Below are 17,196 nucleotides of genomic sequence, written 5' to 3'. Positions count from 1 at the left end.
TTCAGAATAATAATGTTTTTGAACAGCTTCAAAATTGTGATCTAGATTTCATCATTGAGTCTGTCTAATGCTTGGGGAAGGGAGTCAGCCAAAATCGGTGGGAGGAGAATGTTTCACAGGATATTTTATATTTTTACAGCTGCTCCATTATATCACTGACTAACATTTATTCATTGACTTATTTATTTTTAAACATGAATAATGTATCTCTCAACCCAAAAAGACAACAATTTATAAACAAATCAGTATTTGTTTTGCTTAAATGTTCTCCTTCTCTCCTTGGGCACTTTGAATGCTTGTGGCTGTCTATCATGAAGCTGAAAATGGTGGTCTCGCTGTGAAAGTGCACCATAAAACATGTCATTTGCATAATTGAATATGATATTGTGGACTAAAAATTATGATAGTCATACTAAAAAAAAACTGCTCAGTGTACATAGAGTAATAAGCCACATAACAAACTTCTGTAAATTGGGGAAAAAAATCAAATATTCCCCTATGGTGTTCGTTGTAAATTTTATAATGAACAGTTTAAATAAGAACTCTATTGCTGTGGACTGGAAAGCAAATATAATTGTCGGTCTCTGCAATTCAGGTGGGGGAAAATTGTGCCTGAATTTCTGATTTGCATTCCTGGTGGGTGAGGAATCCTACTGGGAGCACAAAATCAGAAAATTATGCATGGTGTGTTATGGGACATGTTGTTGTTAATAAAAATATAATATGTAACACCCTGTAATGGTTCACTGAGGTATTTAGTAAATAACTGAACTATGTAGGTCTCAGATTTAATCAATACGCTTGTAAGTGAAAAAATGCAGAAAAACTACAAAAATATAGAACTCAGTTCTTGAGAAACTCTAGAACATTTTAACACTCCAACATACTGTGTCAGACAGTGGGAAAGATTTTTTTTTACTCTACACAACTTTTCAATCCTTGGGGCCATTCTTTGACAGTGAGTGCAATGGTTTTGAAAGAGATTTGCAGAGAACATAAGAACATAAGAAATAGGAGCAGGAGTAGGCCATCAGGCCCCTCAAGCTTGCTCTGCCATTCAACAAGATCATGGCTGATCTTCTACCTCAATGCCATTTTCCTGCACCATCCCCTTATCCCTTGATGCCTTTAATATCTAGAAATCTATCGATCTCCGTTTTGAATGTACTCAATGACTGAGCCTCCACAGCCCTCTGGGGTAGAGAATTCCAAAGATTCACCACCCTCTGAGTGAAGAAATTTCTCCCCATCTCAGTCCTAAATGGCCTACCCCTTATTCTGAGACTGTGACCCCTGGTTCTAGATTCCCCAGCCAAGGGAAACATCCTCCTTGCATCTACCCTGTCAAGCTCTGTAAGAATTGTGTATGTTTCAATGAGATCACCTTTCATTCTTCTGAACTCTAAAGAATACAGGCCAAGTCTACTCAATATCTCCTCATTTGACAATCCCGCCATCCCAGGAATCAGTCTGGTGAACCTTCGTTGCACTCCCTGTATGACAAGTATATCCTTTCTTAGGTAAGGAGACCAAAATTGTACACAGTACTCCAGGTGCGGTCTTACCAAGGCCCTATATAATTGCAGTAAGACATCTTTACTCCTGTACTCAAATCCTTTTGTAATAAAGGCCAACATACCATTTGCCTTCCTAATTGCTTGCTGCACCTGCATGTTAGCTTTCAGTGACTCATGTACAAAGACACCCAGGTCCCTTTGAACATCAACATTTCCCAATCTCTTACCATTTAAAAGATACTCTGCATTTCTGTTTTTCCTACCAAAGTGGATAACTTCACATTTTTCCACATTATATTCCATCTGCCATGTTCTTGCCCACTCACTTAGCCTGTCTATATCCCCTTGAAGCCTCTTTACATTCTCCTCACAACTCACATTCCCACCTAGTTTTGTGTCATCAGCAAACTTGGAAATAATACATTTGGTCTCCTCATCCAAATCATTGATATAGATTGTGAATAGCTGGGGCCCAAGCACTGATCCCTGTGGTACCCCACTAGTCACCGCCTGCCACCCTGAAAAAGACCCGTTTATTCCTACTCTCTGTTTTCTGTCTGTTAACCAATTCTCAATCCATGCCAGTATATTACCCCCAATTCCATGTGCTGCAACTTTATTCACCAACCTCCTGTGTGGGACCTTATCGAAAGCCTTCTGAAAATCCAAATACACCGCATCCACTGGTTCCCCCTTATTTTTTCTACTAGTTACATCCACAAAGAACTCCAATGGGTTTATCGAACATGATTTCCCTTTCATAAATCCATGTTGACTCTGCCAAATCCTATTATTATTTTCTAAGTGTCCTGTTATCAGGGTGGGTGTTTGGCATTTTTGTGACAAACCTGATTTTTGAGGGGCAGGAAGAGAAATGGAAAAGACAGAAATCTCAGAGTCTTAGGGGTGAAGTTAGACCGCGGAGGACCCATTTCCCAGGTGGAAAACGACAACACAGAGGCCCAATTTAAGGGGCCAACCTCCCACACCAGAAAAACGTCACAAACACGTCCAAAGCCATATTGGATCAGGGGCTGGTTACCTGGTCTATATGCGGCCTAACCAGGATAACAGCTATCTCTCAGAATATTAAAAAAACAGTAATGTAGCTTGAGAGCTCAGAAGTATTTAATGAGAGTGAAACTTTCGTCTGCAGCACAAAATTGGATTGCTGCTTTCAATTCATTGAGAGATATCTGCTATTTATTGTATATAAGATGGTGAATTTTCTTTCAAGATTGTTTTTTTGCCATCTATTTCTGTTGTCATTTAAAGGTGGGAATAATATCATGTAACAGGGCTGAAAAGATTATTGATTTTATGATTTAAGGCCCATAGGATTTTTGGATTTGTGACATTAGGCTTGCAGTATTACCAGGTTTTTTTTTACAGTAAAACTCATTATCTTGCACACTATAAAGCTTTACTATACCCCTTGGGGAGAGTCTCAAATGTTGGCTAAAATGCATCACTTGACACAAAACAGATTTCACTCTGATCTCTGGACTTACTGGATAACCTTTAGTGGCTGGCATCATAAAGTAACAGCAACAGACTTTGGAACAATTGCCCAATCAAAAATACTTTGCTCTTTTGCTCTCTGTGAGATTAATACTGGATTGCTTGCCAGTTATCCTGGAAAATAATTGACGGTGGGTTGACTGCAAGTTTTCAGAGACAGCACTAAAATATTTACTCATGGGCTGGGTATTAGTGTGATATAATGATTTATAATCCTTGTACATACTTCTTTCAAACCATCTTCTGGGAGGGATATGTCTACATATTCAGGAAAACTGATGTGAATGTTATTGCTCTGCTCCATTCTAATTGCTTATTCATCTTTGTATTTCTTTCCATTTTAAATATGTCTTCCGTTAGGTCATCATCAACATAATAGAGGAAAATGATGAAAAACCTGTTTGTGTTCCACTTATATATAAAGCAACTATTCTTGATAATATTGCTGTTGGAACTAATATCAATAGTTTCAGATTGAGCTGTCAAGACAGGGATTCCGATAACAATGAGATGCGGTTTGAGATTGTATCAGGTATGTTTATTAAATCTCATGCAATATGAAACATAAATTTGCATAGCAGGGTGACATGTAGAATTATTTCATATCAAATATTCATAGACAGAAATGAAAAGGGAAAAATATCAATGCTCGTTATTGTGTATCTAGCTTTACATATAACTAGGGCTGAAACGAACATTTTTTCTTGATAGATTCAGAGCATAATTTTACAGTATAACTTTTGCCTTTTTTTTGTCAACTATATTGCATTTTATACAAATTAAAGTTTCAATGGGCTTGTGTTTTGTCATTCTAAAATTGGCATTCACTACTACAACAACAACAACAACAACAACAACAACAACAACACACATTTATATAGCACCTTTGATGTAGTAAAATGTCCCAAGGCGCTTCACAAGAACATTATCAAACAAAATTTGACACCGAGCCACGTAAGGAGATATTAGGACAGGCTTGGTCAAAGAGGTAGGTTTTAAGGAGCGTCTTAAAGGAGGAAAGAGAGGTAGAGAGGTTTAGGGAGGGAATTCCAGAGCTTAGGGCCTAAGCCTTAAATGAGTAGAATAGGTAGGGACAGAGAAGAAAAGATGTCTCACATCAATGGAACTGTTGTGCTTGACCTGGCATTGAGATACATGTAACAACAAGATGAAGCTGCACCCAAAGATGTCATGCCTATCAAGTGGCGACATAATATGGTGGCATCATAATTTTGTCAGTGGAAGCCTTCTGAGCTTTTTCTTGTCACTACTGGTAATTTAGATTTTGTAAAATAAATATTTGTTCCATATAATAATTTAACCTAATTTTTTTGAGAAAATATTATGTAAATCTTAAAAAAAGACTAAAATAACAGGAAAAATAAAATAAATAAAATACAGACTTCCAGCATTGCTGAATTTTTGGCCTGCCAAGAAGGCCTCTGCTTTGTATGTAAAAGAAAAGCCAGTCAAGACAATAAGGCTGATTGCCAACTGATGTATGTGCCTGGGTAAACAGCCACTTTGCATGTCCAAGTGCTGGAAACAATTAATGTATATCACCAGCTATTGAACTATGACACAATCTAATCAGGATAGCCCTAACACAGACAGCACTTGTCAAGCACAATGGATGTTCATTGGCATGGCATACTTTTATGTATGTGTTATGGAGTTTGCCATCCATTGTACAAGTAATGTCCCTTTGTCTTGCAGGCTGAATTCTCAAATACAAGACTATATTTTAAAGGGTTTTATGGATATTAGGACCCAATACTTTTGATGTACCAGTTAGTTACTATTTTAGTGTAAGTGCGACAGATGCTGAAGTAAGATGCAGCTTCATAGGTAAGATGCATACTTAATTCTCAGAAATATTCATATCTGGCAGGAACTGGGCAATTATTCCCATTCTGTGAAGCATTCATCTATCTTTTTTGAAAGATTTGCAAAGAAATCCAATTAAAAGAACTCAACTGAAGAGTTTACACAGCAAGTGAATCAACATCTGTAAAGACAGTTGTGCATGCATCACAATTCTGATAAAGGGTTAAACACCCAAAATTTTAACCTATCTTTCTCTCTACAAATGCGAACTGACCGACTGTGCACTTCTGGCATTTTCTGTTTTTATTTCAGATTTCCAGCATTTGTAGTTTTTGTCTCTTTTATTTCAACTTTGTTTTGAATTTGTCCGTGTTATTTGGACTAATTGCAGCAACTCACTGTTACTGCTTGGTTCTGTAAATTACTATCTGTGCACAAACCTGTTTGGTAGCTTATGAAAGTGTTATTGATATTAATCATCTACTGAGGTGATGTGAGTGCATTGTGGAAATCCTACATGTAATCCAGAGACAATAAATTAATCTCTTGTTTGCCTGGGGCACAGTGTCCCCGTTACTTGGTGTACAAAGTCACCCTTCAGTTCGCAGAACCTATGGGAGCTGCATTTTGCATTGGACATGAAACTAAACCTGACTTGTGACAATTGAGGACCTCTTTCTAGCCAGATAGTTTTGTCCTTACTTTTGGGTGTTCCGAGGCCTTTTCTGGGGGCCTATTTGGGGCCATACAGTTGCAGACTGTATGGCGGGAGCGTCTAGGAAGTCCTGCTCTCTACATCCAGCCAAGAGTTGTAGGGGCAAACCAGCCCAAATCTCCAGAGTTGGGCTGCTTAGTATTAGTGTACACAGAATGTGTTGCTGATGGCCATAAGGGATGATTTTAACTCATTGTGTCTGACAGGAACTGGGAGGTAGTGTACCCAAAATCAGAATGCTGCACTTCCTCATTCTTCTTCAGATCCCACCTGCTGCCATGTTAACCGGAGCCTTCCTAAGGGCGGCCCAAGTGCCACCTGAAGCAGGAGCAGCAGCAGGCCTGGATGGAGGTTGACCCTTCCCTGGTTCTCCTTCTGTGCCATACATTTTTCTATGTTTCTATGTTCTGGTCCCCTCCCGGTTATAGTGAAACAGAAAGAAAGGGAGAAAGTTAGTGAGTCGCTGTTGAAAAGGATTGTGTAGATGTGTGGGTCAGCTTCGTACAGCGCGCATGATGAGAGGGAGAGGCAGCAAGTTGCAAGCATAATGGGAGGGGTGGTCACATGCAAGAAAGTGGCTCCACCTTGAAATAAGAAAGTCTGGGAGAGATGGAGCGAGTGTTGTTGCTTCAACAGAAGAGTGAAATGCTTAGCAGTTGCTACCAGGTAAAATCAGAATGTTGTTAGTGCCTATTATAAGGGCAACAGCAAGAGGTGAGTACGTGACTGGAATGAGGAGAGTTGGTGATTGGAGGAGAAACATGTAGTTCAGGGGGAATGGGAGTGTGTAAGTAAAAATATATATACCAATATGCCTTTTACTTAAACTGTCCTTGAATAAAGGCTACAAGGCTGTTGGTGTCAAATTACAATAGCTTTATTAAGAAGTTATAACAATCAGCAAAGATGTTTAAAATACAATGATACAATTAAGTGTGCTGGTTAGATTGATACAACCTGGCTTATTGTTCGTGAAACCATAGATCCCAGAGTGAACCACCGAAGACCTAATTAATGGGCGTCCAGCCTCGCCCCGAGAACGTTCTGGTTAGTTACCGAAAAGCGCCTCACTTATATATGTTTTAAAGACAAAAAGCTCTGTATACCTGTATAAGCTTCCCATCAATCATCCTCTCTGTCATAGAAAGGGGCTGTCAGTACTCCCACACTCCCATCACTCTTTTCTAATTCCCACAGTAACTAATACAACCTCTATCGATGCCTTATCTTTACACCAATTATGATATACCTCTGGGTAACTCCTAGTGCCTTCCAGCGGTGAGGCTATCACCTCCCTAACAATTAGTGGTTTCTAGGATGGCACTAACCCTCATCTTGCAGCAAAGCATAACTTTAGTTAGGGAAGACCTCCCTTCCTAGCTAATGAGCAAAGATGGCGCCAGGTGTTTAATTGCCAAAGCAGCCTTCTCTTTTACAAGGTCGTAAAAAGCTTGTTTTGATAAAGACACCAAACTTTAGCTAGCTAACATGTGAATTTTACTTTAACATAAGGTTTACAATAATGTAGAAAGCTTGTTTATGCTAAAGTTTATAATAATGAAGAAAGCTTGTATAATGCTTTTCTTACAGAGTGCTGGAGGGGTAGAAGTCCAGTGGCCAGGTTTAATGCAGAAAAATAGAGATAGGAAGACCACATGCTCACCCTTGCCATTTGGGGTAAGGTCATTGAGGTGCTTCCAGTACTGAACCCATATCCTGGGGTGCTGGAGTTGACATTGTCTTCCACATCCCTCCAGGCCTGCTGCTGCAGTTTTTTGGGCATCTTCCTGCCATCTGAGGTAAATAGGATGTGCCCTCACCTGCTCTACTAGCACCTTCAGCACTGTATCAGAGAAGCGAGGTGCTCTTGCCTGAGATATGTTGATGTGTATAATCCTCCCAGTGGCAGCACTGAATTAAGCTCAATAGATGACACCTTGCTTTAAGAGGTACATTCACCCTTTAAATGGGTGGTGGGCCTGCTGGAAATCCCATATTTCAAATGGGTGGGTTGCCTGTCACCACTGGAAACATGTGGGCAGGCCCCCAATGAAATTTCAATGAGGCCCAATTATCAAAATGGTGCTGGCCTCAGACAAATGACATTGGGCGGTCGGTTGGGCCCCGGTTGTAAACTCCCTGCTGTTCAAATCCGCCCTTATTTGTCCGAATATGGCAAAAAGGAATTCCCACACCAGCCCTTGCGAGTGGACATATACTAGAGGGGCTGTAGCCACTGCTACATGTGTTTGGTCCTGTCCCTCTTTGAGCCATTCTGGGCAATAATCTGAAAGGTCATAGAGACCTCACAATCTCTACAAATCCAAGCCAGTGCCTGATGGGCTCACCCACCAGGAAATGAATCTGCCCTTTAACCATGTAGGCTGGTGCAACTGCCATTGCCCTACTGCCTGGAAGAAAGTTAGAGTTGAGCTGCAAACCAACTTTATCCTAGTGCTCTGCAAAGGACAATGCCGTAACCTTACAAGACTCATCACCCAATCTGAAAGACGCTGATGCCCCTTGACCCAACCAAACCCCAGGGATCATTGCCAAATTCGCCTAACTCCACCAAGCAATATGTGGTTCTAATGTGTGCACAGTTTATCAATTACCATAATGTACTAATAATCCCTTTGTAAGTATCATGTGACAAGCTGTACAGCGACTTTGCAAAATAAACGTATGTACTTTGAGCACAGCAACTTTGAGAGCTTATCAGATGAGTGTCAGAATACTAAAATATTGCAGATGTGACTATTTTGTTCCATTGATTTTTTTCCATTGAACGGTTTATATAATTTTATCAAGCTAATAGTCTCCAGTTAATTTATTGTAATGAACTTTCCTTATTTGAAATTCATCCCCCGCAAGCATATCTTGTTTGTAACTTTGTTTCTTTTATTATTTTTACAATTAACAATTTCCATTATGATATTAATCTGCCATTTCACTTTGCACCACATTACCTCATTCCAATTCATTTTATTTACAGGGAATGTGAACAATCATTTTGGTTTTGACCCTATCCGTGGATCTAATACTCCTAAGTTGATAGTCAAAGCTCCATTTGACTTTGAGGGTAAAGCGGACCTTCAGCAGCAGTATCATCTCATAGTAAACATCATTGATGACAATATTAAGAATGTTAAGCCAAGGACAGGAACGGTAGTCCTTGACATTACTGTGGTTCAGACAAGAACAACCCCTCCAACAACAACATCCTTTTATGTGAGCGCTTTATTTAATAATACAGCGTATTATCAGTTAACCTTCAAATTGATATTACAAACCATTATAGCAATAACTGACAATTAAAACATTGCAGAAAGAGGTTAATTGGGGAAGGGGAGGCTTCAGGCAGTGATGCCACTCCCGAGCTTCGATCCTCCCCTTGGTAGTGATGTCAGTGAAGTGCAGCGGGTGGAAGTCTTGCCTGCAGCAAGGATGTACCCTTAACCCTGGATGAGTTTCTGGGTCATTTGAGTAATTTCAGTGGGCTCTCCAAGGAGTCCATTTGGAGGCAGGGGTGGGTGGGTGGTGGGCTGGGTAGAGCTTGACCACAGCAGGCCTCAGAGCCTGCAACATAGAGTGGGCAGAGTCCCTTCTGCTGCCAATTTTAGAAAAGTTTTAAATAAGGCACCTATGCATATACAATTGTGCATCCAAGGATCCCCCCCTCGGATCGCCTCCAACCCCCCCAGACCCAACCTGCCGACCAGGTCTGTATGGGAGCCAGCCTATTTCCCATCCTCCTCGACCAGCGAGATGCAGCAGGGTGCCCATTTTGCTCAGGCCTGAGCCCGGCACAGACTGGCGTGGAGCAGTGACTCCACCAACTTTTTGCCCGTTTTGGCTGCAAAATGAATTTCTCTCCCCCCCCCAGTCATTGTAACCTAAGTAATGACCTACACTACAGCTTTGGTCCTTCACCATGGCTTTTCAATAAAAAAGGCAGAATCTTGCAATTAAATTACACAGCCATGAATTCATCTTATCTCATAACAAACTCAAGGCAATGAATTTTCTGCCTTGTTTAAACAGGAGAGAAAAGGACTGACCATCATTAACACTGCCGTGAATACCTACAATCGAGCTGACTGGTATGTCCCTTTTATTTTCACACTGATGGCAATCCTATTGGCTACCCTCTTTGTCCTGACTTTTCACCTTATCTGGAAATACACTAAATGCAAAGAAAGCTGCCAGAAGGCCTGTACCAAAAAGCCGAAACCATTACCACCAAAAAAGTAAGTCCTTTATAATTAAATATGATGAAGTAGTTTTAGATTTGAGATATCGTCAATTGGGAGTTTCATGTTGCTACTAATTTTAGAAATGTGTTTAATTTGGAATTAGCTTTGTAGAAATATTAAAGCTATTCTGTGCTGCCTCCATCAATAATCAATTTTTAACTTACATTTTCTATAGTTAATTTGCTGAAAATCTATAAAAACAGGAGAATAGAATTTTAATGTTTTGTGATATTTCACTTTTAATTAATTGTTGTTGTCTTGTTTCTTTTGTAGAGTGAAGATTTACTTACCAGGTGGGTATCTTGGTCTGTTTGGTTAAAATAAACACCAGAGTCATAATATAGACAATCCTACTTTATGATACAATATTATTTTTGATAAACTTTTTTTCTTTTTAAAAACAGAACCTAAGAAAGAAAAAATAGAAGTTGTAACGGTAAGTGTTAAATTTACCAGTTGAGCAGAATTTTGACCCCTTGGTATAAAAGGCTGATTTTACAAAACCGTGCAACTGGCAGGAAACCTTGCCTGTGAGGAACACACACCCAGGAATCACAGGTATGCTCCCTACGATTTTCCCTCCATTAAACAAAATGATGGAAAATTGTGGGGAGCATGCTTACCATTGCCTGATATGTATTCTAGGTGGGCAGGATTCCCTGCGAGTGCGATTTCATAAACTCGGCCCTAATGGGCAGTAACTACTATAGTGAGGTGTCCTGCAAGACACCAGATCCCGTTTACATAAATAAGATTATGCAATGGAAAGGGGGACACAGGGGCACAGAGAGTTATTACTTATATGTCCTTTCAACTCAGGAACCTGGATTTGAGTCCAGCAAGTCTCCTCTTTCTACTTGTGAAATGTCTCCCCAAAGCTACTAATCAGCACTCAATCAGCAATCTCAGAAAGGCCATAAGAGTGGCTCGTAGGTGGAAGTGAAAATGTCATACCAGTGCAATAGATACCATTCTGAGGTTGGCATTCAGGCACATCGTTAGGGCAGATTAGAGGGATCTTTACTTTGCATCTAGCAATGTTGACCTGGGAGTACTTGAGACTGACACAGGGTGCCCAAAGGGTGAAGTGTTTCACTTACAAACACAAAGATCCCTCATCTTGATTGGAACTAAAATAAAATTACAAAAAAATCCTCACTTGCAACGGGTGATTTCTTGATATCGTTATATAAGAACATAAGAAATAGAAGCAGGAGTAGGCCACATGGCCCCCTCGAGCCTGCTCCGCCATTCAATCAGATCATGGCTGAACTTCGACCTCAACTGCACTTTCCTGCCCGATCCCCAAATCCCTTGATTCCCCTAGAGTCCAGAAATCTATCTATCTCAGCTATAAGTGATCACATCTGCAGTTACAGTGTTAAAGCAAAAATGCAGAGACTGTGTTTCATAATTTGTGCTGCACCACGTTTAATATTTGGTGAAGGGTGATCTTTCCCAGCAACCAAAACTTTCCCAGCAACCATCATGGTGGGGTTGAAGTGGAGTTTGTTCCAGTTAGACTGCATGTTTGACACTGATGCAGCAGTTGAATCTTTCACATTGCACAAATACCAAATAATTTCTCAGCAATTAGCAATGGGTGTTGACAGGAAGACTACCTGGGAGAGTTGGCCTCGCAGCACTACAATGTGGAAACGACTTTTTAAACTACTGCCTTTACGTTCTTAATGTAGAAAAGAGATCATTATCTTGTCAACTCTGTTCTAACATTAGCAATTTCTCCAGCAGCTGGATGCTGATGATCACAACTCTCTGCATATGTTTAAACATGCACATGATTTATTTTAAGATTATTACAAAGATTGAAAGGGACTGCATAATAAAAGCTTATACAACCAAGTAAATGTTATCACCATTTTAATCTGACTAAATGCAATCAATTTGACTTACACGTAATTGTTCGTTCCCCACAGGAGGTAACAAAGTATGATACTGTTTTCAATGGACAAGCAGTTGATCCAGGTAATGTATGATGTTATTTTTTCCATGATGTGGAGATGCCGGTGATGGACTGGGGCAGACAAATGTAAGGAGTCGTACAACACCAGGTTATAGTCCAACAGCTTTATTTGAAATCACAAGCTTTTGGAGCTTTGCTCCTTCGTCAGGTCACTCACCTGACGAAGGAGCAAAGCTCCGAAAGCTTGTGATTTCAGATAAAGCTGTTGGACTATAACCTGGTGTTGTATGACTCCTTACAGTTATTTTTTCCAATGGAGAGACAAGTCTGTTTGCTTATTCACACAGATAATCTTGGGTTAAAAGCTGTCCTGCACAGTGACCTGGTAGTCACAGCCTCACAGTAAGGTTCATGACTCTGAAGTTTGAAAATTAACTCTCCAGTGTCTCCTAGAGTGAATTTCTATGGCGAATGGTCAGGGGAAAGAGAGGTAAACTGACCTGGGATATGGTCCCTTCCCACATTACTCAAGTGTGCTTTGTGGTTGGTCAGAGAAGAAGTGGCGTTAACAGTGTTCATGGAGATATCTGCAGACTGTCTTTCACTCTGGACTGATGAAGAGAGTATAGATATGGGATGGGGAAGGGCAATAATTGGAGAGGAGAGACCTTTTACAGTGATGACAAGTAATAGTTACAATTTAACAAATCCCCTAAAGTGGCACAATATCAGCATGATTTTTAATTTATTTTGTATGGGGAACCTCTAAGGAATATTGATGCATTCCCAGGGATGCCTGCAAAAGTTGACATATTCCCAAGGACTCCTATCTTAACTTCTAGAAGACATTGTCAGTTATCCAAAGGAAAAGAGTGCCATAATTGCAGAAAACATATTTCGTTATCATACAGCAGCCGAAATAATATCATTTAGATCTTTGATGCCCTTGTCCCTATTAAAACCATTACTCTCTCTCACCCTGGTTGTTCCCCCTGGTATGGCCCTCATCTCCACTCCCTTAAGTCCAAGGGATGCAGACTTATAGAATCATAGAATGGTTACAGCACGGAAGGAGGCCATTCGGTCCGTCGAGTCTGTGCCGGCTCTCTACAAGAGCAATCCAGCTAGTCCCACTCCCCAGCCCTATCCCTGTAGCCCTGCAAATTTTTTCCCTTCAAGTGCTTGTCCAATTCCCTTTTGAAACCTCCCAAATCCATGCCCATCTTTCCCGCAACTCCATGTTTGAATCCCTCCAATCAAGTTTCCTCCCCTGCCACAGTACTGAAACGGCCCTTATCAAAGTCACACATAACATCCTGTGACCGTGGTAAACTATCCCTCCTCATCTTTCTCGACCTGTCTGCAGCCTTTGATACAGTTGACCACACCATCCTTCTCCAATGCCTCTCCTCCGTGTCCAGCTGGGTGGGACTGTCATTACCTGGTTCCATTCTTATCTATCCAGTTGTAGCCAGAGAATCACCTGCAATGGCTTCTATTCCCACTCCCGCATTGTTACCTCTGGAGTCTCCCAAGGATCTGTCCTTGGCCCCCTTCTATTTCTCATCTGCACGCCGCCCCTCGACGACATCATCCGAAAACACAACATCAGATTCCATATGTACGCTGACAACACCCAGCTCTACCTCACAACTACCTATCTCAACCCCTCCACTGTCTCTCATTTGTCACATTGCTTGTCTGACATCCAGTACTGGATGAGCAAAAATTTCCTCCAACTAAATATTGGGAAGACCGAAACCATTGTCTTTGGTCCCCACCGCAAACTCTATTCCCTAGCCAATGACTCCATCCCTCTCTATGGCCACTGTCTGAGGCTGATCCAGACCGTTCGCAACCTTGGCGTCCTATTTGACCCTGAGATGACCTTCCAACCATATATACGCTTCATCACCAAAACAGCCTATTTCCACCCCCGTAACATCACCTGTCCCCACCTCTGCCTCAGCTCATCTGCTGCTGAAACTCTCATGCATATTTTTGTGGATAGACTGGACTATTCCAATGCTCTCCTAGCTGGCCTCCCATCTTCCACCCCCTATAAACTTGAGCTCATCCAAAACTCTGCTGCCCGTATCCTAACTTGCACCAAATCCCATTCTCCCATCACCCCGTGCTCGCTGACCTACATTGGCTCCTGGTCAGGGAACGCCTCGATTTTAAAATTCTCATCCTTGTTTTCAAATCCCTCCATGGCCTCACCCCTCCCTATCTCTGTGACCTCCTCCAGTCCTACAACCCTCCGAGATCTCCGCGCTCCTCCAATTCTGGCCTTTTGCACATCCCTGATTTTAATCGCTGCACCATTCGCAGCCGTGTCTTCAGCTCCCTAGGCCCTAAGCTCTGGAATTCCCTCCCTAAACCTTCCCGCCTCTCTACCTCCCCTCCTTTAAGACCTCCTTAAAACCTACTTCTTTGACCAAGTTTTTGGTCACCTGTCTTAATACCTCCTCATGTGGCTCGGTGTCAAATTTTGTTTGATAACGCTCCTGTGAAGCGCCTATGGACGTTTTACTACGTTAAAGGCGCTATATAAATGCACGTTGTTGTTGCTGCTGTTGCTAACCACTGCTCCCGTTTTCTCTCGGACCTCCTCTTTAAGAGCTGAGATTGGCTTTAAGAAGTGTCAGATCTACTGAATTTCGCGCCCTCCCAAATTGTGAACTGTTTATGAGCAGCCAGATTTGTGTTGGCAGCTAGCTTGCAAATTTAAATCAGGGCCGAACATTAATATAGTCCAAGCCTTCCAATGTCATTGGGTGGGTGCTTTGATTGCTCCACTCACTGCCCGCTTGATATAGATGCAAAATTGGGGCCTACACTTTAAAAGTAATTCATTAGGTGTGAAGTGCTTCGGGATGAGGATGTGAAAGCTGCTATATAAATGCAAGTTCGTTCTTTCTTTTCTTTCATTTTGACTTGGTGCTACAACATGCAACAGCAATGTCTGAGGCATTTTTAAATGTCAGCCCCAAATTTTAACTCGAAGTATTATGAACATGGAAGTGCAGGTGTGAAAGATGCCAGCGGTTGTGCCATTGCTTCCCATGTTCCATGGCTGATGCTGGACCTTGTTCGGGGCATAGTGCTTGTGGCATACATACTGTGCACATAGAATTAATATGAGGTGTCAAATGTAGGTAGCCTTACCTTGATAATCTCCCTATGATGTGACAATTTCTTACGCATCTGCTTCTATCACTTATGAGATTTTACTCGATCAGCCACCTGCTGCCCTATTGGCTACACATTCAGCCTCAAATATGTTTACCATCCTCTATTGCTCCTCTTCCAGCAAAACGTTCAAACTATCATCAGCAAAGGGGCAGTTCTGCTCATGTTCCCTTGCTAACCTTTTACAGCTGCTGTTCAATGCAGCTAAAGCAACCAGCTGTGTTAAAATGGAGCATCAGTCCTTTAAGAACTGCTAATCTCATGATACCCTGCACCCTCCCAATCATTGCACTTATGGGAAACATGTAGAGAGCAGATTCCAATTATTGTAATAAGCTGATGTCAATCCTGCTTCCATTTCTGCTGGGATTACTGAATTGTCCCTTAAGGGGGAATGCCTCAAATTTTGACTTTTTGCTCATTCCTAATGCACAGCTCACAGAACTAACTGTGTATTCATTCAGATTGTTTTCTGTACCTAATTTGATGCCTGAGTAATGATTTCCCCATTGTAAATAATAAATGTGTTTAATTCAGTTACTGGGAGGTGGTACGAATACAACAGTGCAACAGGAGCAAGGAAATGGAAGGAAACAAATGAGCCAAATGAGAAAAACACAAACACTGTGCCTGAGAAACCTAAGCCTGAGAAACTCCAGCCTGAGAAACCTAAGCCTAAGCCTAAGAAACCCCAGTCACCAAAATAAAGAAAAATTATTTCAAGGAATAAGAAAGAAAGATTTTAAAAAGATGTGCATCCTCCTAGTTAATCAATATTTGCTCACTTGTACAATCTGCACAATTCTATTGAACAGTTTGCAAATCGAATTAATAAGTACATATATCATTCAGTTACATATTTTTAATTAACAACAGGAATGGATTTTGAAATGTGATTCACAAAATCTGATTTATGTGTAATTTGCAACCAATGAATGCATATATTATATAAAATTTTAATCTTCAGCCCACAAAAATATTTTATTATAATACTCTAAGTATATTATAATTTTGCTGAAATATTAAAGACTTCTTTGCAATTAATCACAAACTTAATATTTAAAGCGTTTTACAGAGCAATGAAAATAATGAACGTTTAATGAATAAATAATAAAAAACAATTTTCTTGTCATTACTTTGATTTAACTAAATTATTCACCCATTTCTAAAGCCTGTGCTTTTGTTGGATCAAGTCTTAACAATAGGAGTTGGTTCCTTTTTTGTTTTTTTGTAAATGATCTTGGCAGAGATTTGGTTTAAATGTGTTTCTTGTATTGGTGATTTGGAGTTAAGTATTTCAAATCCCCAAAAATCAATTCCATTAGAACGTTCTATTCCCAGGTGATGGTCTGTTCTGGAGATATTCATGAATTGCAGGGAGAAAGGAAGAAACAAAAACAGGGCTGATTCTGCAATCTAGCTGTCTCAGTGGGGAGCCACAATCACAACGATCATGTCATGGGGTCGCAGGGGTGGAAAGCGCAATGCGTCTCGCACATTTTCGATGTCCGAAATGGGAGCCACAAAGCCGAATTCAGAAGTGTGACGTTACATACCATAAAAGCACTAGAAGAGTGTGCAACACTGTATTGGTCCAGGTGCTCGACACCAAACACAGGCATCATTTAAATATTATAATCAGGGTCGTGCACCTGAATCGGGCCCTTTTTGACTGATCTGCTATATATTTCCAGCATTTTCTATTTTTTTATTTCCGATTACCAGTATTCGCATTTTTTTCCTTTTTATTTTACAACATAGAGAAGGTACTACTTGTCTTGAAACCGATATTTCAGCTACCAATGTGAGACTGGTATTAAATATTAAATATATTTGTAAGTAATGTGTGAGAATTTACACATCGTTTCAGCAGAATTTCAGCACAGAATCGGAGTAACTAACTTTTCTTTGGCAGCAAAATGGGGCGGAGGCCGTTCCTGCCGGTTTTTCACCCAAATCGATCCCCCAAATTCCCTTGCACTTTTTGGCCCTTTCTGCGATCCACTCGCCAAGTCCCAGGTAGTCTCATTTGCATAAATTATAATGAGGGTCAGTGCTACTGCAGCTCTGAGTTTCCTGCTTTTACACACGCAAACACTCAGAGTAAATTAGACTCAGAATTACTAGGTGCAGCTGAGATGCGTGGAAGCGAGGAGCTTGTGAGCCTGAAGATTGTGTAGAGTTTCAATAGTAATTAATGCAGCTGGGAACCACTCTTTGCAGCAATGTACATACGCACAT

At 40.8% G+C, this 17,196-nt stretch overlaps 1 protein-coding gene across 1 annotated transcript in view; it reads left to right on the top strand.

The window, feature by feature from the left end:
• The window catches only part of LOC137334415 (cadherin-related family member 3-like), a 50,241-nt gene extending 34,492 nt beyond the window's left edge, over nucleotides 1–15,749 (top strand). Inside the window, exons 13-19 of the mRNA XM_067999127.1 lie at nucleotides 3,399–3,570; nucleotides 8,576–8,811; nucleotides 9,625–9,830; nucleotides 10,110–10,129; nucleotides 10,241–10,272; nucleotides 11,774–11,822; nucleotides 15,493–15,749. Of these exons, the coding sequence (XP_067855228.1) occupies nucleotides 3,399–3,570; nucleotides 8,576–8,811; nucleotides 9,625–9,830; nucleotides 10,110–10,129; nucleotides 10,241–10,272; nucleotides 11,774–11,822; nucleotides 15,493–15,662 (885 nt within the window). The 3' untranslated portion in view covers nucleotides 15,663–15,749. The remainder of the gene's footprint in view (nucleotides 1–3,398; nucleotides 3,571–8,575; nucleotides 8,812–9,624; nucleotides 9,831–10,109; nucleotides 10,130–10,240; nucleotides 10,273–11,773; nucleotides 11,823–15,492) is intronic.
• Nucleotides 15,750–17,196: the final 1,447 nt, after the last annotated feature.

The sequence above is a fragment of the Heptranchias perlo genome, chromosome 17, assembly GCF_035084215.1.
Source record: "Heptranchias perlo isolate sHepPer1 chromosome 17, sHepPer1.hap1, whole genome shotgun sequence".
NCBI classification, from domain to species: Eukaryota; Metazoa; Chordata; class Chondrichthyes; order Hexanchiformes; family Hexanchidae; genus Heptranchias; species Heptranchias perlo.
The sequence above is the reverse complement of the archived record's forward strand: the minus strand, read 5'-3'. Positions and strand labels throughout refer to the sequence as shown.